Raw genomic sequence first — 25,354 nt, forward strand, 5'->3', positions numbered from 1 at the left:
TACTGGAAGAAAACAAAATTATGCTGGAAATGAACAATAAGTCAAATTAAAAAGTCACTGTAAAGCTTGCGAAGAGAAAGAATCGTGAATATAAGGCCTTGAAGATGAGGACAAAAATTTTTCTAAAAACATGAAAGGATCTCTGGAACGCCATAAAAAACAAATCAACCAATTATGAACATAAAGAAAAATTCCATGGCAAACACATAGTAAGTATTTTGAATACAATCACAGTGGGAATTTTCCATATATATATGTAAAAAACAAAAAATATTGGAAGCTGCAAAAGACTAAACAAAACCAACCAACCAACCAACCAACAAACAAAAACCTAGACCGCATATAAAGCAGAATAACAGCACTGCTTTTTCATCAAAAACTTTAAAAGCCAGAAAGGTATGGACTGATGGATTTCAAGTTCCCAAGTAGCACAGCTGCCAATCCAGCCAACACTACCTAGGAAAACAATGTTATGATTCGTGCAGAAAGAAAAACATTCTGTGATAATAGGACAGTAAGAAATTTATAGCCAATAAGCCAGCTTGTCAGAGGATATTAGAAGAAATTGTTTGGGATGAAGAGAAAAAAAGCAATCCAGTTGCAGACTGGTACAACCATTCTGGAAATCAGTCTGGAGGTTCCTCAGAAAATTGGACATTGAACTGCCTGAGGATCCAGCTATACCTCTCTTGGGAATATACCCAAAAGATGCCCCAACATATAGAAAAGACACGTGCTCCACTATGTTCATCGCAGCCTTATTTATAATAGCCAGAAGCTGGAAAGAACCCAGATGCCCTTCAACAGTGGAATGGATACAGAAAATGTGGTACATCTACACAATGGAATATTACTCAGCTATCAAAAACAATGATTTTATGAAATTCGTAGGCAAATGGTCGGAACTGGAAAATATCATCCTGAGTGAGGTAACCCAATCACAGAAAAACACACATGGTATGCACTCATTGATAAGTGGCTATTAGCCCAAATGCTTGAATTACCCTAAATGCCTAGAACAAACGAAACTCAAGACGGATGATCAAAATGTGAATGCTTCACTCCTTCTTTAAAAGGGGAACAAGAATACCCTTGGCAGGGAATAGAGAAGCAAAGATTAAAACAGACACGGAAGGAACACCCATTCAGAGCCTGCCCCACATGTGGCCCATGCATATACAGCCATCCAATTAGACAAGATGGATGAAGCGAAGAAGTGCAGGCCGACAGGAGCGGGATGTAGATCTCTCCCGAGAGACACAGCCAGAATACAGCAAACACAGAGGCGTATGCCAGCAGCAAACCACTGAATTGAGAATAGGACCCCCGTTGAAGGAATCAGAGAAAGAACTGGAAGAGCTTGAAGGGGCTCGAGACCCCATATGTACAACAATGCCAAGCAACCAGAGCTTCCAGGGACTAAGCCACTACCTAAAGACTATACATGGACTGACCCTGGACTCTGACCTCATAGGTAGCAATGAATATCCTAGTAAGAGCACCAGTGGAAGGGGAAGCCCTGGGTCCTGCTAAGACTGAACCCCCAGTGAACTAGATTGTTGGGGGGAGGGCGGCAAGGAGGGGAGGATGGGGAGGGGAAAACCCATAAAGAAGGGGAAGGGGGAGGGGGATGTTTGCCCGGAAACCGGGAAAGGGAATAACACTCTAAATGTATATAAGAAATACTCAACACCCCACTCTCATCAATGGACAGATCATGGAAACAGAAATTAAACAGTGATGTCGACAGACTAAGAGAAGTCATGAGCCAAATGGACTTAACGGATATTTATAGAACATTCTATCCTAAAGCAAAAGGATATACCTTCTTCTCAGCTCCTCATGGTACTTTCTCCAAAATTGACCATATAATTGGTCAAAAAACGGGCCTCAACAGGTACAGAAAGATAGAAATAATCCCATGTGTGCTATCGGACCACCACGGCCTAAAACTGGTCTTCAATAACAATAAGGGAAGAATGCCCACATATACGTGGAAATTGAACAATGCTCTACTCAATGATAACCTGGTCAAGGAAGAAATAAAGAAAGAAATTAAAAACATTTTAGAATTTAATAAAAATGAAGATACAACATACCCAAACTTATGGGACACAATGAAAGCTGTGCTAAGAGGAAAACTCATAGCGCTGAGTGCCTGCAGAAAGAAACAGGAAAGAGCATATGTCAGCAGCTTGACAGCACACCTAAAAGCTCTAGAACAAAAAGAAGCAAATACACCCAGGAGGAGTAGAAGGCAGGAAATAATCAAACTCAGAGCTGAAATCAACCAAGTAGAAACAAAAAGGACCATAGAAAGAATCAACAGGACCAAAAGTTGGTTCTTTGAGAAAATCAACAAGATAGATAAACCCTTAGCCAGACTAACGAGAGGACACAGAGAGTGCGTCCAAATTAACAAAATCAGAAATGAAAAGGGAGACATAACTACAGATTCAGAGGAAATTCAAAAAATCATCAGATCTTACTATAAAAACCTATATTCAACAAAACTTGAAAATCTTCAGGAAATGGACAATTTCCTAGACAGATACCAGGTATCGAAGTTAAATCAGGAACAGATAAACCAGTTAAACAACCCCATAACTCCTAAGGAAATAGAAGCAGTCATTAAAGGTCTCCCAACCAAAAAGAGCCCAGGTCCAGACGGGTTTAGTGCAGAATTCTATCAAACCTTCATAGAAGACCTCATACCAATATTATCCAAACTATTCCACAAAATTGAAACAGATGGAGCACTACCGAATTCCTTCTACGAAGCCACAATTACTCTTATACCTAAACCACACAAAGACACAACAAAGAAAGAGAACTTCAGACCAATTTCCCTTATGAATATCGATGCAAAAATACTCAATAAAATTCTGGCAAACCGAATTCAAGAGCACATCAAAACAATCATCCACCATGATCAAGTAGGCTTCATCCCAGGCATGCAGGGATGGTTTAATACACGGAAAACCATCAACGTGATCCATTATATAAACAAACTGAAAGAACAGAACCACATGATCATTTCATTAGATGCTGAGAAAGCATTTGACAAAATTCAACACCCCTTCATGATAAAAGTCCTGGAAAGAATAGGAATTCAAGGCCCATACCTAAACATAGTAAAAGCCATATACAGCAAACCAGTTGCTAACATTAACCTAAATGGAGAGAAACTTGAAGCAATCCCACTAAAATCAGGGACTAGACAAGGCTGCCCACTCTCTCCCTACTTATTCAATATAGTTCTTGAAGTTCTAGCCAGAGCAATCAGACAACAAAAGGAGATCAAGGGGATACAGATCGGAAAAGAAGAGGTCAAAATATCACTATTTGCAGATGACATGATAGTATATTTAAGTGATCCCAAAAGTTCCACCAGAGAACTACTAAAGCTGATAAACAACTTCAGCAAAGTGGCTGGGTATAAAATTAACTCAAATAAATCAGTTGCCTTCCTCTATACAAAAGAGAAACAAGCCGAGAAAGAAATTAGGGAAACAACACCCTTCATAATAGACCCAAATAATATAAAGTACCTCGGTGTGACTTTAACCAAGCAAGTAAAAGATCTGTACAATAAGAACTTCAAGACACTGAGGAAAGAAATTGAAGAAGACCTCAGAAGATGGAAAGATCTCCCATGCTCATGGATTGGCAGGATTAATTTAGTAAAAATGGCCATTTTACCAAAAGCAATCTACAGATTCAATGCAATCCCCATCAAAATACCAATCCAATTCTTCAAAGAGTTAGACAGAACAATTTGCAAATTCATCTGGAATAACAAAAAACCCAGGATAGCTAAAGCTATCCTCAACAATAAAAGGACTTCAGGGGGAATCACTATCCCTGAACTCAAGCAGTATTACAGAGCAATAGTGATAAAAACTGCATGGTATTGGTACAGAGACAGACAGATAGACCAATGGAATAGAATTGAAGACCCAGAAATGAACCCACACACCTATGGTCACTTGATTTTTGACAAAGGAGCCAAAACCATCCAATGGAAAAAAGATAGCATTTTCAGCAAATGGTGCTGGTTCAACTGGAGGGCAACATGTAGAAGAATGCAGATCGACCCATGCTTATCACCCTGTACAAAGCTTAAGTCCAAGTGGATCAAGGACCTCCACATCAAACCAGACACACTCAAACTAATAGAAGAAAAACTAGGGAAGCATCTGGAACACATGGGCACTGGAAAAAATTTCCTGAACAAAACACCAATGGCTTATGCTCTAAGATCAAGAATCGACAAATGGGATCTCATAAAACTGCAAAGCTTCTGTAAGGCAAAGGACACTGTGGTTAGGACAAAACGCAACCAACAGATTGGGAAAAGATCTTTACCAATCCTACAACAGATAGAGGCCTTATATCCAAAATATACAAAGAACTCAAGAAGTTAGACCGCAGGGAAACAAATAACCCTATTAAAAAATGGGGTTCAGAGCTAAACAAAGAATTCACAGCTGAGGAATGCCGAATGGCTGAGAAACACCTAAAGAAATGTTCAACATCTTTAGTCATAAGGGAAATGCAAATCAAAACAACCCTGAGATTTCACCTCACACCAGTGAGAATGGCTAAGATCAAAAACTCAGGTGACAGCAGATGCTGGCGAGGATGTGGAGAAAGAGGAACACTCCTCCATTGTTGGTGGGATTGCAGACTGGTAAAACCATTCTGGAAATCAGTCTGGAGGTTCCTCAGAAAATTGGACATTGGACTGCCTGAGGATCCAGCTATACCTCTCTTGGGCATATACCCAAAAAATGCCTCAACATATAAAAGAGACACGTGCTCCACTATGTTCATCGCAGCCTTATTTATAATAGCCAGAAAATGGAAAGAACCCAGATGCCCTTCAACAGAGGAATGGATACAGAAAATGTGGTACATCTACACAATGGAATATTACTCAGCTATCAAAAACAACGAGTTTATGAAATTCGTAGGCAAATGGTTGGAACTGGAAAATATCATCCTGAGTGAGCTAACCCAATCACAGAAAGACATACATGGTATGCACTCATTGATAAGTGGCTATTAGCCCAAATGCTTGAATTACCCTAGATCCCTAGAACAAACGAAACTCAAGACGGATGATCAAAATGTGAATGCTTCACTCCTTCTTTAAATGAGGAAAAAGAATACCCATGACTGGGAAGGGAGAGGCAAAGATTAAAACAGACACGGAAGGAACACTCATTCAGAGCCTGCCCCACATGTGGCCCATGCATATACAGCCATCCAATTAGACAAGATGGATGAAGCAAAGAAGTGCAGACCGACAGGAGCCGGATGTAGATCGCTCCTGAGAGACACACCCAGGAATACAGCAAATGCATAGGCGAATGCCAGCAGCAAACTACTGAACTGAGAACGGGACCCCCGTTGAAGGAATCAGAGAAAGAACTGGAAGAGCTTGAAGGGGCTCGAGACCCCATATGAACAACAATGCCAAGCAACTAGAGCTTCCAGGGACTAAGCCACTACCTAAAGACTATACATGGACTGACCCTGGACTCTGACCTCATAGGTAGCAATGAATACCCTAGTAAGAGCACCAGTGGAAGGGGAAGCCCTGGGTCCTGCTAAGACTGAACCCCCAGTGAACTAGACTGTGGGGGGGAGGGCGGCAATGGGGGGAGGGTTGGGAGGGGAACACCCACAAGGAAGGGGAGGGGGAGGGGGATGTTTGCCCGGAAACCGGGAAAGGGAATAACACTTGAAATGTATATAAGAAATACTCAAGTTAATAAAAAAAAAAGAAATACTCAAGTTAATAAAAAAAAAGCAATCCAGGGGCTACAGGGAAATAATTAAGAATCCTAAAATAGTAGCTAAGAAAGTGAGGATTACGAAAACACCAAACACTACAGAATCAATAAAAACAGATACTTTCAATAATAAGTACGAATACTAAACATCTCATTTACCCAATCAAAAGACAATAACTAATGAATTGCATGTTTAAAATTACTCTTTTTGTTTACAGTCCAATCAATAACCCTCTCATGATCCACCCTCCCACAGTTCCTCATTTCATTATCCCCCACCCCACCCCCATCTCCAAGAGGATTGTAAAGGTATTCTATGTACTAGAACTAGGAAACAAGAAGGCATTGCTATTTTAATAGCTGGCAAAAAAAATAGAGCAGACTAAGAGTAGTCAGAAGGCATTAAAAATCAGTCACTTTATAGTAATCAATGGAACAACCAATCAAGAAAGCATTACAACTCTAAACACATGCACTGAGCAGGGAGCACATCAGGTTTCATAAAAAACAATCACTATTAGTAAAGTAAGAGGTTAACCTCAACACAGTGGGTTACTTCAATACCTGACTCTTACCAATAGATCACCTTAACAAAAATTAGACATTAATAAATAAATAAACATTACAAGGCACCGATTACTAGGTGAGTAGGTGGGACTTCCAGATCAGAAAGAGGTAAAGAAGAGGAGAGAGGAACTGTATGCTTTTGGATGGCTGGAATGAGAGAGGCAAACAGAATGTAGGAAGCCAGAGGCTGTTGATTCGTGTGGTGGATCCACCACCCGAGGATTTCTAACATAGAAAAGTTTGTAAAATTAGGATGATATACTCTGTGCCCAGCGAGTGTGCTATCTGTTGATTCTAAACTAAGATTGTTTGGTGTTTCCTTCACGCTGCAACTCAACTGAGTTCCAGAGAAAGGTACAGCAGAAGAGCGTAGTGTGCAATGGTGCATCCCAGCCAGCCACGAAAATTTGGAAGCCCAGGGCATACATGGCAATAGCCAGCAATTGGAATTTAGTGAGATGGGAGGAGAGAGCCCTGGTTAAAAAGAAAGAATGCAGTCTTGGCCTGTCCACTGAGCTGGAAACAGACCAAGGCCGTCTGCCAATGCTAGCCAGCATTAGTGTAGATGCTTTTTTTATACTTCATGAAACACAGATCAAATTAAATGACAACCATAGATAAAATGGCCTTGACAGATACCCACAAAGCATTCCATCCAAACACTACAGGATACACATCCTCTTCAGTTGTCATGGAACTGACTCTGAAATAGATTATATATAATAGGATGCAAAGAAAGGATTTTAAAAAAAAATCACAGAAATGGGTGGGAGAGTTTTCAGCATTTGAGTGTTTGCTGCTCATGCAGAGGGCCCGAGTTAGTGTACCAGCACCCATATCAGTTGGGTCATGGATTCCTCTAATTCAAGCTTCAAAGGATTCCAAACTTTCTGGTCTCTTTGGATATGTGTACACACACACACACACACACACACACACACACACTGTATTTAAAATGCAGATGAAAATTTAAATAATGTCTTGTACCTCATTTGATTATAACAAAATAAATCTAAAACTCAACACCAAGAGAAACTTTAGAAAATTTCTTAAACTTACAGAAACTTCTTAAACTTAAACTTCAATAAAAAATGGATTATTGAAAAAAATTGAAAAGGAAACTAGTAATCTCCAAACTTTAATGAAAATGAAGACACAACATACCAAAACCTGTAAGATACAATGAAAGCAGTCTTAAGAAGGAAGTTCACAGCCATAAAAATTCAGAGAAATCTTAAATAACCTAACTATGCCCCATAGAACCTTGGAAAAATAAGATTAAGGCAAACCCTGAAGCAGTAGATATAAAGAAATAATAAAGATTGGGGAAGAAATTAATTACATAGAACAAAAAAATTAAGAAGAATCAATGAGTGGATTCTTTGGGGGGAAAAAAAGTAAGATTGACAAACATCTAACCAAACTAAACAAAAGAGAGAAGATCAAAATTATTAAAGAGATGAAAAAATCTATAGGCTTATATGTTTCTCAACCCGATTTTAATAATGGTTCTTAAATGCTTTAACCTTCCTTTTTGCCCACGACCCACCAGAGGTAGTGGAGAAGAAAGGTTATTAGGATATGAGGGAAGTGGGCCTATTTAGAAATTGTTCTTCAGAGCAAATTCCATCTGCACTGTCGGGAAATCAGCAGTTCAGTTCACAGTTCAGCAGCAGCGGTTTGATCCACTTGCAAACACTTCACAGGAATACCAACAGTTCAGTTCAGTAGTGTCAGGATAGCAGCAGCGGTGGCACAAACTAGCAGGAATGGCCAGGCTTCAGCCTGAATCAGCATGAGTCAGCAGCAGGCATTAGGACCACAAGTGACACCAGAAGTTCTTGGCTGTGCCTCTCTCTCTCTCTCTCTCTCTCTCTCTCTCTCTCTCTCTCTCCCTCCCTCCCTCCGTCCCTCGCTCTCTCCCTTTATCTATATCTATCTCTACACACACACACACACACACACACACACACACACACACACACACACACACACACACACACACAAATCTACTGAGAAAGATACCAGGGAGACAGTACCTTTTCAATAGCCTTAAAAACACCTTGGAACAAACTGAGACAAGGAAATGAATAACCACTGTAATGAAAACTTGAAAACAGTAAAGACGGAAACTGAGGAAGACACTAGAATATGGAAAGAAATGATTGGAGGAATTAATGTTGTAAAAAGTGCTCTTTTCCCCAAGGGAATCTACCGATGTAATAGCAACCCAAATTCCAACAGCATCCGAGGACCCATGATCTCCCAACCATGGGTTTTTCACCAGGACTGCAGTACTCTGCATGAATCCCTTCCTGTGAACCAGGCCTAAAATCAGATCAAAAAGCTATTAGTTACGTCGTAACAGTCATGCCAGTATTGTACCAGTAGGCATAGCTTGCCTAGCAGGTTAGTGTTGTGGCATACAGGGTCTAGTGCTGGGTAAGACCACTGATGTATTTTCTTCCAACACACCATGAGTAGAATTTTTCCGGCACTCTGAGCGCTAGCCAACAAGGAAGTTTTTCTGACCGGTTAAGATTGACGTCTCTTTGTCCTGAGCTAGTATGTGCTGTGTTTTCAACATGCAGTTATAGTGGGCAAACAATGGTAATGTCAACAGCCTATGTTTCTTTGGAAATGTCTGGGCCTCCTTGACCAATAACTCATAAGAAGCTAAACCATGCTTTGTACTGTGGTTTTCATTTAATCACCTAAGTCTTCAGGGAGCAACAGTGTTGTCAAACCATGCATGACAATTCTGTCTGAACTCCTTTTTAGTTGTATTTTGAAATTATTCTACTAACTAGTGGGTTCCCATAAAGCTTTTCCATAAAGCTTTAGATTTTGGTTAACCTACCACTACCTCTCGTGTCCACTACTTGCCTGTCCCCACCCTCACTTAATCTTTTAACCTCAGTGTTCTGTGTACTTCATCTCACTATTTCATTTCACATGTATCCTATTATCCTTCCACTTTTAAAGGTGGATTATGAGGTAGTAGGTTCCCATATGGCTTTTCGTACCCCTTCTGTTGAGCTATCCCTCCTCTTCGCTTCCTAATTTCTCCCGCACTCTCATAGCAATCCTTGCTTAAGCCTTTCTGCCCCTAGGATTCCACTTCATTGCTTCTGTTTCACTGATACTATAATATATTAATGCCGCCCACCTTCAGGAACATTGTCTGCAAGAAGGTAGTTACTGCATGAGACCTACAAAGCATCAAGCATCAAAATTATACCATACCATACCATGAGTGATCTCCAGGCACACTCCTCACTTAGGTACCAGCATTGTTTAATTACTAAGGGGAGAAAGAATTCTCTTTTGAAGACATAGGTTTCCTGAGACTTAGTGAGTAGCCTCACACCCATGTACACATGGACAGCACTAACTGGACTTAGTGGGTTATAAAAACAAAAAGAAATGAAATTGGGAGGGTTTTGTTGGAGGGAATATCACAGTTTCAACCATCAACTTGACACAAACATAAGAGACAAACTAGAAAAGAGGAAACTGAACTGAAGAATTATACAGGTCAGGTTGGCCTGTACGCATGACTGTGGAGCATTTTCTTATTGTAATTGACATAGGAGGCTCCAGGCCACTATTACCATGGCCATCCTGAGGTAGTTAGGACGGGCCTATGTAAGAAAGGCAGCTAAGCAAGTCAGAACAAAGAAGCCATTAAGTAGTGTTTCATTTTCCCTGCTCCATTTTGCTGAGTTGAGTTTCTCCTGCCTTAGTTTCCTTTGATAATGGACTATAAAATGTAACATGAAATAAACCATGTTTTTTCCTCCAAGTTGTCATGGTTTTTATCACTAATACAGAAAACCAAGCTAGAATAAGAGGACACAGGGAAGTTGATTATCTTTCATTCTATATAGGTATATGTTTTCAAAGTTAAAAAATTTTAAAATCTAAGTATTTTTTAAAAAAATAAAAAATGGCACTCTTAAAATTTACATAGAAGAACAAAAAATCTGAACTAGACAAAGAAATGCTAAGTAAAGAAGAATGAAGAAGATATCACCACATTTGATTTCGAGATACACTACAGAGCCATAAGACCAAAATCGGTGTGGCCATTAATCTAATTGAGGTGGTAACATAACTCATTTGGAAAGACATACTGGCTTGTATAGGGTGAAGAAGTTGAATTGCACTGTAGCATTCATGCATTCATTGTTCTCATCTCCTCACTGTGAATGTAATGTTAGCAGCTGATTCCATGTTCTGCTGCACTGATGTCTCCACCATGACAGACTATGTCTTGAACTGTGAACTTATTTGACAGGGTATATATATATATGTGTGTGTGTGTGTGTGTGTGTGTGTGTGTGTGTGTGTGTGAGAGAGAGAGAGAGAGAGAGAGAGAGAGAGAGAGAGAGAAAGAGAGAGATATCTCACAGAAATAGGAAAAGAAAAGAAACTATGACAGATGGTATGGAACAAGCATAAAAACAGATAGGAATATCAATAAAATGTTATTGAATAGAGGACCCATGTATAAGCCCACACAGAGTCACCTGATTTTTGACAAAGGTATCAAAATTAAACCTTGGGGAAAAGGCATCCTCTTCAGCAAATGGTGATGGGAGAACTGGATGTGTACATGTGAAAGAACGAAAGCAGATCATCTCCCACCCTGCATAAGAATTAATACAAATGAACTGAAGTAAGGAAATCAGTCTAGAGATTCCTCAGAAATTTGGAAATAGATGTACTTGACTATCAAGCAATACTACTCTTGGGCATACACCCAAAAGATTCTCCACCATGCCACTGGGGCATGTGTTACATTATGTTCATAGCAGCCTTATTTATAATAGCTAGAAGCTGGAAACAACCCAGGTGTCCGACAAACAGAGGAATGGATACAGAAAGTGTGGTTCATTTACACAGTGGAAACTACTCAGCTACTAAGAACCAGGGCATCTTGAGTTTTACAGGCAAATGGATGGAACTAGAAAGTGTCCCGAGGGAGGTTTGTAAGACGCAAAATGACATGCATGGTATGTACTCACAAATAAATGGACATTAGCCAAAAAAAAGTACAGAATACCCAGGATATAGTCCACAGAACTCAAAAAAGTTAACAAGCCAAAGGGTCCAAGTGAGGACACCTCAATCCCACTTGGGAGGGAGAAGAAAGCAATCACAGGAGGTGGGAGGGAGGGACTGGGTGGGAAATGGTATGGGGAGGGGAGGAGGGGAACATAATCAGGTATTGGGTGGGGAAACAAGACTGAAGCCCCGAGAGCCAGCCAAAAGAATGGAAACAGGCAACCTAGGGAGGTAGGAGGTGGAGGGACCCTGCAGAATGTACCAGACACCTGGTAGGTGAGAGACTCTCAGGACTCAAAGAGAGGGCCTTAGATGAAATGCCCTACAGCGGGGACAGGGAACTTACTGAACCCACCTCCAGCAGAAAGACAGGGCATCAAGTGAGGGATGGGGTTGCCATCCCACAGTCAAAGCTCTGACCCAGAATTGTTCCAGTCTGAAAGAACTGCAGGGACAAAATGGAGGAGAACCTGGGGAAAAAGAGGTCCAGCGACAGGACTAAAGTATGATCCAACGAAAAGGGAGGCCCCAAGGCCTGACACCACTACTGAAGCTATGGAGGGTTCACAAAAAGGGGCCTATCATGACTCCTCTCCAAAAGAACCAACAAGCAGCTGGAAGGTCAGATGCAGATATTTGCATCCAAACAATGAAGAGAAAGCTGGTGAGCCCTGTGGTTGAATTAGGGAAAAGCTGGAAGAAGCTGAGGAGGAGGGCCACCCTAGAGGAAGACCAGCAGTCTCCATTAAACTGCACACCCGAAATCTCTCAGACACTGGATCACCAACCAGGCAGCAGACACCAGCTGATATGAGACCCCCAACACATATACAGCAGAGGGCGGCCGGGTCTGGGTTCAGTCAGAGAAGATGCACCTAACCCTCAGAAGAGTGGAGGCCCCAGGGAGTTTAGAGGTCTGGTGGGAGGGGGAGGGGGAACATCCTTGTGGAGACAGGGGGCAGGTAGGAGGTATGAGGGTGGACCAGGAATGGAATAAAATCTGAAGTGTAAAAAAAAAGAAGATTAAATAAAAAGAAGGAAAAAACAACAAAAAGATTAGGGTTGCTTATCATCATCATCATCATCATCATCATCATCATCATCATCATCATTATACAACATTAGTGAACAGAGTCAAAAGGTAACCAAAGACTCTGATTTACAGGTTAATAGTTAACTGCTGTAAATTTTATTATAATTGCCCCTCCCTAATTTTACAACCTCAGAGATGGTTAGTTCAAATGATAAAGTATAACCAGCAATAAAAAAATTTCCCAAACTCCTTTCCAATATTTGCCCATTTAAGATCCTTCAGATAGGTGGTTGCTTTTTTAATACTTTCACATTCCCTCTAGTTTCTTTGTGCATTATTGTATAACGTTTATGGAAGAGTTATTATATCTATACATTCTACTATCTTAGAAAGTATTTACTTATTGTGGATTTTTTTTATTTTCTAAGGATTTTTTTGTTAACGTTAATGAGTAAAGAACATTTATACCTCTGTAGGCTTCACCATCCAAGATTGCAATCTTGAATATATAATACTGAGTGAAAATGTTTGTAGGATCCTGTTGCTCAGCTTCTGCCAAGGCCTCTTTAGCCTGAAAAGATAACAAAACCATAGGGTTGATTTTATAAAAGTCCTCACCATATCTTACTAATGTCATTGTTAGATGCAATTGTTGAAGGGTACTCACAATGAAAAGAAAAGAACCTAAAGTTTTTTTAAAGATCTACTGCCTTACAAGGTTAGAGAAATAGGTTTGCTTTTAGAACAAGAGGATAAGTCATGATAAAATAACTTTCCTTCTGAAAACAATCACAAATTTTAGATAATATACTTCAATTTTTTATAAAAAAAACACTAGGATAAAATAATAGGACACTTGAGATAGTAGCAAAAAATCATGAAACCAAATCTAAGAAAAAGTTGAGACTACTTTCGACAATGAAAACTCCTTTGTCTGGTAGGTGTTGCGAATATGGACAAGCCTTGGTAAATCAGGAACAAGACATCAAATTCCACAAGATCATATGGTTAGACTCAGACTAAGTCAAAAGTACACTTGATCCTACATATAACCACTCCAGGAGACCACAAAGAAAGTGACTTTGGCACTGGATAAAAAGGAGTACACCACATGGGGAGAAATTATTCCATAAGATGTAATACAAATCCTGGTGGAGAGAGGGCTTATAAGACCTAAAGTTATGAATAATTGCTCCCAAACATAATGCAAGAAAAGGGGAAATCCTTTCTGGGAGAAGAAACATTCGTTTTAGAATTTTTAAGAATGATGAGCTGAAAACATTAAAAAAAATAACCAAGTACCCTATAGAACCAGACACAATAAATGGCTAATGGCAGAAATAATAGATAACAGAAACAGATATTCAAGATGAAGAAAGTGGGGTAATAATGAAAAATAATTAAAAAACCTATTTACAAAACAATTATGCTTTCGAAGTTTGAAAAAAATAAAAGATATATATTTTTTTGGTTCTTTTTTTCGGAGCTGGGGATTGAACCCAGGGCCTTGTACTTCCTAGGCAAGCGCTCTACCACTGAGCTAAATCCCCAACCCCAAAAGATATATTTTATTTTTTAATTTTATTGGATATATTTTATTTACATTTCAAATGTTATTCCATTACCCGGTTTCCTGTCCATGATCCCTCTATCCCCTTTCCCTCCCCTTCTTCTGTAAGGGTGTTCCACTCCCCATCCACTCCCCACCCCCTAGAAATTCCCCTAAACTAAGGGGTCCAACCTTGGCAGGACCAAAGGGGTTCTCCTTCCTTTGGGGCCCAACAAATTCATCCTCTGCTACATATACAACTGGAGCCATGGGTCAGTCCATGTAGAGTCTTTGGGTAATGGTTTAGTCCCTGGGAGCTCTGGTTCGTTGGCATTGTTTTTCTTATGGGGTTGTAAGACACTTCAGCACTTTCAGTCCTTTCTCTTGATTCCTTCAACAGGGGTCCCATTCTCAGTTCAGTGGTTTGCTGCTAGCATTCACCTCTGTATTTGATATGCTGTGGCTGTGTCTCTCAGGAGACATCTATATCCAGTTCCTGACAGCATGTACTTCTTTGCTTCATCCATCTTATCTAGTTTTGGTGGCTGTATATGTATGGGCCACATGTGGGGCAGGCTCTGAATGGCCATTCCTTCAAACTCTGCTCCAAACTTTGCCTCCATATCCCCTCCTATGGATATTTTTGTTCCCCCTTTTAAAGAGTGGAAACATCTGCACTTTGGTCATCCTTCTTCTTGAACTTCCAGTGGTCTATGGATTGTATCTTGGGTAATTCGAACTTTTGGGCTAATATCCACTGATCATACCATTTCTGCTTTTCTGTGATTGGGTTACCTCACTCAGGATGATATTTTCTAGTTCCATCCATTTGCCTATGAATTTCATAAAGTCATTGTTTTTGATAGCTGAGTAATATTCCATTGTGTAGATGTACCACATTTTCTGAATCCATTCCTCTTTTGAAGGGCATCTGGGTTCTTTCCAACTTCTGGCTATTATAAATAAGGCTACTATGAACATAGTGGAGCATGTTTCTTTGTTGTATGTTGGAGCATCTTTTGGGTATATGCCCAGGAGAGGTATAACTGGGTCCTCAGGTAGTCCAATGTTCAATTTTCTGAGGAACCTCCAGACTGATTTCCAGAGTGGTTGTACCAGTCTGCAATCCCACCAACAATGGAGGAGTGTTCCTCTTTCTCCACATCCTCCTCAGCATCTGCTGTCACCTGAATTTTTATCTTTGTCATTCTGACTGGTGTGAGGTGGAATCTTGGGGTTTTTTGATTTGCATTTCCCTGATGAGTAAGGATGTTGAACATTTCTTTAGGTGCTTCTCAGCCATTCGATATTCCTCAGCTGAGAATTCTTTAGTTCTGTGCCCCACTTTTTAATAGGGTTATTTGTCTCCCTGCAGTCTAACTCCATGAGTTCTTTGCATATTTTGGATATTAGACCTCTATCGGATGTAGGATTGGTAAAGACCTTTCCCCAATCTGTTGGTTGCCATTTTTGTCCTACTGACAGTGTCCTTTGCCTTACAGAAGCTTTGCAGTTTTATGAGGTATCATTTGTCGATTCTTGATCTTACAGCATATGCCATTGGTGTTCTGTTCAGGAAATTTTCCTCTTTCCCCACTTTCACTTCTATTGATTTAAGTGTTTCGGTTTTATGTGAAGGTTTTTTGATTCACTTGGACTTGAGCTTTGTACAAGGAGATAAGAATGGATTGATTTGCATTCTTCTACATGCTGACTACCACTTGAGCTGACACCATTTGTTGAAAATGCTGTCTTTTATCCACTAGATGGTTCTAGCTCCTTTGTCAAAGTTCAAGTGACCATAGGTGTATGGGTTCATTTTTGGGTCTTCAATTCTATTCCACTGATCTACCTGCCTGTCTCTGAACCAATACCATGAAGGGTTTTGGGGGTTTTTTTTGTTGTTGTTGTTTGTTTTGTTTTGTTTTTTATCACGATTGCTCTATAATACAGCTTGAGGTCAGGGATGGAGATCTCCCCTCCCCCCAGCAGTTCTTTCATTCTTGAAAATAGTTTTCGCTATCCTGGGTTTTTGTTACTCCAAATGAATTTGCAAATTTCTCTAACTATAAGAAGAATCGAGTTGGAATTTTGATGGGGATTACATTGAATCTGTAGATTGCTCTCAGGAAGATGGCCATTTTTATTATATTAATCCTGCCAATTCATGAGAATGGGAGGGAGAGCTTTCCATCTTCTGAGATCTTCAATTTCTTTCTTCAGAGGCTTGAAGTTCTTGTCATATAGATCTTTCACTTGATTGCTTAGAGTCACACCTCATTATTTTATATTATTTGGGTGTCATTTCGCTAATTTCTTTCTCAGCCTGTTTATCCTTTGTGTAGAGGAAGGATACTGATTTGTTTGAGTTAATTTTATACCCACTTTGCTGAAGTTGTTTATCAGGTTTAGTAGTTCTCTGGTGGAACTTTTGGGGTCACCTAAGTATATTATCATATCTGCAAATAGTAATTTTGACTTCTTCCTTTCCAATTTGTATCCTTTGACCTCCTTTTGTTGTCTGATTGCTCTGGCTAGGACTTCAAGAACTATATTGAACAAGTAGGGAGAGAGTGGGCAGCCTTGACTAGTCCCTGATTTTAGTGGGATTGCTTCAAGTTTCTCTCCATTTAGTTTGATGTTAGCAACTGGATTGCTGTATATGGCTTTTACTATGTTTAGGTATGGTCCTTGAATTCCTGATCTTTCCAGGACTTTTATCATGAAGGGGTGTTGAATTTGTCAAATGCTTTCTCTCCATTTAATGAAATGATCATGTGGTTTATTCTTTGAGTTTATATAGTGGATTATGTTGATGTATTTCCATATATTGAACCATCCGTGTATCCCTGGGATGGGATCATGATGGATGATCATTTTGATGTGTTCTTGGATTTGGTTTGTAAGAATTTTATTGAGTATTTTTGCATCGATATTCATAAGGGGAATTGGTATGAAAGTTCTCTTTCTTTGTTGGGTCTTTGGGTGGTTTAGGTATAAGCGTAATTGTGGCTTTATAGAAGGAATTTCATAGTGTTATGTCTGTTTCTATTTTGTGGAATTGTTTGGACATTGTCGGTATAAGGTCTTCTATGAAGGTCTGCTAGAATTCTGTGCTAAACCCATCCTTGGTTCTTTTTGGTTGGGAGACTTTTAATAACTGCTTCAATTTCTTTAGGAGTTACGGGGTTGTTTAGATGATTTATCTGATGCTGATTTAACTTTGATAACCTGTTATTTGTCTAGAAATTTGTCCATTTCCTCCAGATATTCCAGTTTTGTTGAATATAGGTTTTTTAAAATAGGATCTGATGATTTTTTTTTAATTTCCTCAGAATCTGTTGTTATGTCTCCCTTTTCATTTCTGAATTTGTTAACTTGAATACACTCTCTGTGCCCTCTGGTTAGTCTAGCTAAGGGTTTATCTACTTAAAAATCTTGTTGATTTTATCAAAGAACCAGCTCCTGGTTTTGTTGATTCTTTGTATAGTCCTTGTTTCTACTTGGTTGATTTCAGCCCTGAGTTTGATTATTTCCTGCCTTCTACCCTTCTTGATTGTATTTGCTTCTTTTTGTTCTAGAGCTTTTAGGTGTGCTGTCAAGCTGCTTATGTATGCTCTCGCCAGTTTCTTTTTGGAGGCACTCAGAGCTATGATTTTTCCTCTTAGCATCGCTTTCATACAATGAAAAGTATGACACAGTCCCATAAGTTTGGGTATGTTGTGCCTTCATTTTCATTTCTTTAATTTCATTTCTTCCTTGATGAAATTATCATTGGGTAGGGCGTTGTTCAGCTTCCATGTAGTATGTGTGTTTTCTGTCGTTTTTGTTACTGAAGACCAGCCTTAGTCTGTGGTGATCTGATAGGATGCATGAGATTATTTCAATCTTCTTGTATCTGTTGAGGCCTGTTTTGTGACCAATTATATGGTTAATTTTGGAGAAAGTTTGTGAGGTGCAGAGAAGAAGGTATATTCTTTTGTTTTAGGATGGAATGTTTTACAAATATCTGTTAAGTCCTTTTGGTTCATAACTTCTGTTAGTTTCTCTATGTCTCTGTTTAGTTTCTGTTTCCATGATCTGTCCATTGATGAGAGTGGGGTGTTGAAATCTCCTACTATTATTGTGTGGGGTACAATGTGTGCTTTGAGCTTTAGTAAGGTTTCTTTTATGAATGTAGGTGTCCTTGTATTTGGGGCATAGATATTTACGATTGAGATTTCATCTTGGCGTATTTTTCTTTTGATGAATATGAAGTGTCCTTCCTTATAAAAGATATATTTTAAAAATGCAAATAGACAGATTAGTATTAGTACCTAGTGGCACAATTATAGTGATCTTTCAACCTTGTGTAAATTCTATTTAGCTTTTCATACACTGTAACAGATTTAATATTTTTTGTCTATCAGTGAACTTCATGGAAATAAAGACCAATTTTAATGATTTATTTTTATGTGTTGTGTGCTATGCCTACATGTATGCATATGTACCACATACTTGCTGACCCAGAAGAGGGCATGTAATCCTCTGGAACCAGAGTTACAGCCAATTGTGAGCCACAAAATAGGTACTGTGAAATGAGCCTAAGGTACTCTGCAAGACCAGCCAGTGCATTTTAACCACTGAGCCATCTCTCTATCCCCAAAGACTATTTTAAAATGTGACCTTGAAATGTCAGAAAGGGGGAATGTCTTGAAGTGAAATATGTATAAGCTAAATGAAACAAATAGAACAAGATGAATAGTATCTTAGAAATCAGTAAAGAGAAATTTACTTAACTGAAAGATGAAGAAGAAAGGAAGTAAGAAAGAGGATGGGGAATTCACTGGTACAGTACTTACTTGCCTAGCATGAAGCATGCCTTAGTTTCGACCCTAGCACCACAATCATAGTTAAAACACAATTTTAATTACGGTTTCTACTGCTGTGATAAAGCACTGTGCTCTAAAGTATCTTGAAGAGAAAAGAGTTTATTTTAGCTTACATTTACCCATCACACTCCATAATGAAGGGAACTTGGGGCAGGAACTTGGAGGTAGGAACTGATAGAGCCATGGAGGAGTATTATTTATTGGCTTGCTCCTCGTGGCTTGCTTGTGCTGCTTTCTTATAGCACTCTTCCCACTAGAGTAGAAATAGCACTGCCCACTGTGAGCTGGGCCCTGCCATATCAATTATCAATCAAGAGTTTCATGAAAGTCTTGCCCACAGGCCAGTATGACTAGGGCATTTTTCCCAATCAAGATTCCTTCTTCTAAATAACTCTAGCTTGTGTCAAATTGACATAAACTACCCAGTACCAATATTAAATATACAGAACAAAAAATATTAAAGCTGCCAGAGGGGGGTAAAACTCAAGTCACATATAAAGAAAAACCCATGAGAATTACATTTGACTTCTCAATGGAAACCCTGAAAGTCAAAAGAATCTGGAATAAGATTCCAAATTCTAAAAGATTATGGCAGGAAAACTAGACCACTGTCCCCAGAAAGATTATCTGTTATAGCTAAAGAAAAATGAAAAATGAAAATCTTTCCATGATCCAAACAACTTAATAAAATCACATACAACAAAACACCATATATCCCCACTACACAGAAGCAATATTTGGCACTGAAAAGAGGACTAAGCACAGCCAAGAGACTCTAGAAAAAAGAAAAGCTATAACAACGGAATACAAAGGACAACTAAAAATACAAGTGAGTACAATAAATACATAGAACAATAAAAGAACTACCAATTGCTATCTATACTATACACATCTTTCAATAATACCTCTAATTATGAAGAGGCTCAACTTTATAATCAAATCACACAAGCAAGCTCAGTGTATTTAAAAAACCTGTAGCAGAGGACTGTGTTGATATCCAGGGTCTGTACTTCCCCTGGAGACCAAGTAATGCCAGCAGTCCTTGCTTTGCTGTCCTTACTGTTGACAGAACCCACATGGAAGTCCATGATTGGAAGTCCATGATCCATGATCTTGCTGACTGTAAAAGGCAAGGAAGCTACTTTGCAGTGACATTGATGACTTCAGACTTAAGACTTGAAAAAGAAGTACATAGAAGGCTTCTGTGACTAACACTTTCCTCACCCCATGCTGCCCCCTACACCCTCCAAGTAACAACCTAGACAGAAACACATCAAAGACAAACATTGTGATAAGGATGCTGAAGTGTAGCTCTCTATAATTAAGGGCTTCTGGTGGGGGTGCAGATGAAGAAGCACTCAGTCTTCTTTAAGGGGCTGGCTACTGGGAGTTTCATATACTGCTCCACACAGTATATGAACAGCACAAACTGGAATTGTGGTTTTTTTTCTTCTTTCTCCTACTCCTTTTCTCTTCCTCTTCCTCTACTTCCTCCCCTTCTTCCTCCTCCTTCTCCTCCTTCTCCTCCTTCCTTTGTGGGAGAGGTCACAAGAGTAAGGGGCAGACCTGGGAGGGCTAGAAATTTAATGTGATTGGGGTACATGATGTGAAATTCTCAAGTAATCAATAAAAACATTATGTTGTGAAAAGCTCTGTATACATGTTGCTTACAAGAAACTCAGATTTAAAGTCACATACTACCTTAAACCAAAATGACAGAAAAAGGTTTTTTGGTCAAATAGGATCAAGAAGAAAGCAGGAATTGCCATCCTAATATCTGACAAAATAAATATCAAACTAAATCTAATCTGAAGAAAGAAAAAAGGGCACTTCATTCTAATCAAGGGATTAAGTAATCAGGGGAGAAAATCACAATACTGAACACATATGCACCAAAGTTTGGTACAATTTCACAAAAAGCATACTACTTGAATTTAAAAACAGATTAACACAAAACCAATAATTGTAGGTAATTTCAATACCCTACTTTATCCAAAAGATAGGCCATCTGTGCAAAAACCAGAGAAACCTCAGAATTAAACAATATCCTGCATCAAATGGCCCTAACAAATAACTGCAGAATTTTCACCCAAATGACAAAAAATAATCTACTCAGAAGCACATGGAAACTTTTCTAAAATAAACCACATCCTGAGGCACAAAGCAAACAATTAGAGAAAAACTGAAAAAATTCCATGTACCCTATCTGACCATTATGCAATAAAACAAAAAATGACAGCAAACAAACTCCAGTAAGGATATTAATTCATGAAGATTAAGTAAGTAATTATGAAAGGGTGAATAGGTCAAACAAGAAATCAAAAAAGAAATGAAAACCTTTCGGGAATTAAATGAAAATGAAAATGCACCCTAACTAAACCTCTTGGGTACATCAAAGTCACAATTAAGAGGGAAGTTTATAACCCTAAGAGACTACACAAAAAGATCAGAAAAAGAACAAATTAAATGACTCTATGATGCAACTCAAGAATTGGGGAGGTGGGGCAAACTAAGCCCAAACTCAGCAGATAGCAAGAAATAATAAAAACCAATGCAAAAGTTAATGAAATAGAAGGAAAGAAAATAATGCAGAATGAATAACTGTAAGAGCTCATTCTTGGCCTAACTAACCAAAAGAAAAGATGACCTAAATTAGCAGAATTAGAAATGAACAAGGAAACATTACAACAGATACCAAAGAAATGAAGAATGTTAAAGGAAATTTCTTTATGAACCTGCACTCCATTAAGTAGAAAAATCTAAATTAATTTTTTGATTCATCCAAACTACCAAAGTTAAACCAAGAAGAGACCAACAATCTAAACATAGCCATAACATAGGTGATCGAGACCATAATGAAAAGCTCACTCCCTCTACACAAACAAAGAAACAAACAAAGAAACAAAAACCCTCCAGGTCCAGATGAAGTCCTATAAGAATTCTACCAGACTATAACCAATCTATAACCAGTAACCAATGTTTTTTATACTCTTCAAAAATATAGAAACAGAAAGTTGACTGACTCTAGAAATTGTTCTATGAAGCCAGCATTATTCTTATAATCAAACCAAGTAAAAACATAAAAACATACCTACAAACCAGTATCTCTGATGGACATAGGTACAAAAAAATTCCTCAATAAAGTACTACCAAGCAAATACTAGCAGTAAGTATTTATTCACCATGATCAAATTGGCTTCGTCCTGGCAATGCAAGGCTGGTACAACATACATAATTCAATACATATAATAAATCATAAAAATATACTTAAAGACAAAAATATCGGATGATGTCAATAGGAGACAAATCTTTGGCAAAATCCAACATGCTTTCATATTAGTCCTAGAGAAAGTAGGAGCAGAAGGAACACACCTCAACAAGATAAAGGCTATATATGATAAAACCCAGAGACAACTGTAATTCTTAGGAATTTCTTTAAAAAACAGAACTTATAGAATGAATAGATATAGATATATAGATTTTCTCATTTTTATTAGGTTGTTTATTTAGTTTTTTCTCAATCCTTTGTGCATTTTGGTTCGTAAGTCTTTGTTGAATGAATAGTTGGAAAAAATCTTCCCATTCTGTAGGCCATCTAGTCACTCGATTATCTGTTTCTTTTTCTGTAAGTTTTTAAAATTTACTATGTTTCATTTATCAATGTTGACTTATTTTCTGACTGGCTAGAGGCCTATTCATACATAGAAAAAAATCCTAAAGTTTGTATGTTACCAAAAAAGACCACAGATATCCAAAGCAATCATGAGCAAAAATAATAGCACTGGAGAGGTTGCTATTCCAGACTTCATATTACAGAACCATAATGACAGAAGCAATATGGTACTTGCACAAAAACAGGTTGACCAATGGAATAAAGCAGAAGACCCAAACATGAACACCTGAAATTACATCCAACTGATACTTGACAAAGAGGAAAAGAATCACAGGAGAAAAGACAGAAACTTCACCACATGAAATGGTGCTGGGAAAACTGGATGTATATATTCAGAAGAATGAAATTAAGGCCGACAATTAGTACTTGGGACCTCATAAAACTGAAAAGCTTCTGTACAGTTAAGGAAACAGTCATTGGTCAAAAGAATAATCTAGAGAATGGAAGTGAACTTTGACCTCTTGGACTTCCTACCTGGACCAAATCTTGTAAGCCACTCTAATTAAGTACATTAGTATATACACAATGTGTGTATATGTATATACATATATATGCATACACACAGAGATATATATGTATATACATAGAGAGAGCATGTATCTGTGTTAGCAGTTCTATTCCTTTAGATAACCCTGACTAATACAATTACTATGTAATCCAAAATTCTTTCATGTGGTAATTATCCAAAAACTAATATTAAAATCTCAAGTATCTGTATTTTTATGTTCATGAAAAGGACTATTTAATAATAACAAATATCCATGAGCAGCATAAATATCAATTAATGAATAAATAGCTAAAAAATGTGTGCATGCAATGCAATATTATTCAGTCTAAACAGAAATGTGTCCTAATATGGATGGACCCTGAAGATGTTGATTGTACATTTTTACATATCTAAAATGGTCAAATTCATAGAATTGAAGAGTGTACTAGTGGTCTCAAGGGACTAGAGGAGAATAGTAGAGAGTTACTAATTAAATTATATAATTACAGGCAAGTAAGATATATCTTAAAATTTGTCATTTAATAACATATTTGAAGTCAGTAATATGTATTGTGTGCAAAAACTTAGTTGATAACAAATTTCATTTAAAGTTTAATAAAGTCAAAACTAATGTTATTTGGATTTAGATCTTGTTTGAAGATTTTAAATTTTTTCCTCCATCTTTATTAAATTGGGTATTTCTTATTTACATTTCAATTGTTATTCCCTTTCCCGGTTTCCAGGTCAACATCCCCCTAACCCCTTCCCCTCCCCATCCTCCCCCCATTACCGCCCTCCCCCCAACAATCCTGTTCACTGGGGGGTCAGTCTTGGCAGCACTAAGGGCTTTTATTAGATATATTTCTTTACTTACATTTCAAATGTTATTCCCTTTCCCCGTTTCCTGCCCATAAGTCCCCATTCCCTCCCCCTCCCCCTCCCCCATATGGGTATTCCCCCCATATATCTCCCTTACTGCCCCCCATATTCCCCTGCACTGGGGGTCCAACCTTGACAGGACCAAGGTCTTCCCCTTCCACTGGTGCCCCAACAAGGCTATTGTCTGCTACATATGCAGTTGGAGCCCTGGGCCAGCCCATGTACAGTCTTTCCGTAGTGGTTTAGTCCCTGGAAGCTCTGGTTGGTTGGCATTGTTGTTTTTATGTGGTTGCAAGCTCCTTCAACTCTTTCAATATTTCCTCTAATTACCCCCAAGGGGGTCCTGTTCTCAGTTCAGTGGTTTGCTGCTAGCATTGACCTCTGTATTGGACATGCTCTGGATGTGTCTCTCAGGAGAGATCTATATCCGGTTCCTTTCAGCACGCATTTTTTAGCTTCATCAATCTTATCTAGTTTTGGTAGCTGTATATATATGGGCCACCTGTGGGGCAGGCTCTGAATGGGTGTTCCTTCAGTCGTTGCTTTAAACTTTGCTTCCATATCCCTCCTATGGATATTTTTCCCCTTTTAAGAAGGACTGGGAGCATCCGCATTTTGGTCATTCTTCTTGAGCTTCCTGTGGTCTGTGGATTGCATCTTGGGTAATTCGAGCTTTTGGGCTTATAGCCACTTATCAATGAGTGCATACCAAGTGTGTTTTTCTGTGATTGGATTACCTCACTCAGGATGATATTTTCTAGTTCATTCCATTTGCCTATGAATTTCATGAAGTCATTGTTTTTGATTGTAGTACTCCATTGTGTAGATGTATCACATTTTCTGAATCCATTCCTCTGTTGAAGGGCATCTGGGTTCTTTCCAGCTTCTGGCTATTATAAACAAGGTTGCTATGAACCACATAGTGGAGCATGTGTCTTTGTTGTATGTTGGAGCATTGTTTGAAAATTTTAAACTATTGAGTAAATTACATCAATAGTTACTTTTGGGACTGCTCAAATGGTTCCTTTCTTTTTTTTTTTTTTTTTTTTTTGGTTCTTTTTTTTTTCCGGAGCTGGGGACCGAACCCAGGGCCTTGCACTTCCTAGGCAAGCGCTCTACCACTGAGCTAAATCCCCAACCCCCCAAATGGTTCCTTTCTTAATTCAGTGTAGTAAATTCTATTTTTTCAAGGACTGCATTCATGTATAAAGTTGCTCAAATATCAATACTCTCTTGCTCTTTTTCATTTTCTTTCTTTCATTTTTATTCCTTGTTTGTCTGACTAGATATCTGCCCATTTTATTCATTTTTTCAAAGAACACAGTTTTAGCTTTCTGGGTCCCTTCTACTATCTGTTTGCTTAATAAATGGGACATTTCAGCAGATAAAGTTTTAGTTTAAAATGGTCTTTGAATTTACCTTGC

General features: G+C 38.6%; 1 protein-coding gene across 2 annotated transcripts in view; it reads right to left on the reverse strand.

Annotated features, from left to right (window-relative positions):
- The window catches only part of Tex11 (testis expressed 11), a 262,965-nt gene that overhangs the window by 95,016 nt on the left and 142,595 nt on the right, over positions 1-25,354 (reverse strand). For both annotated transcript variants that reach the window (NM_001433345.1, XM_087600565.1), the window contains one exon: positions 12,940-13,042. In NM_001433345.1, coding sequence (NP_001420274.1) covers positions 12,940-13,042 — 103 coding nt within the window. The remainder of the gene's footprint in view (positions 1-12,939; positions 13,043-25,354) is intronic.

This window comes from Rattus norvegicus, chromosome X (genome assembly GCF_021556685.1).
Source record: "Rattus norvegicus strain SHRSP/BbbUtx chromosome X, alternate assembly SHRSP_T2T, whole genome shotgun sequence".
NCBI classification, from domain to species: Eukaryota; Metazoa; Chordata; class Mammalia; order Rodentia; family Muridae; genus Rattus; species Rattus norvegicus.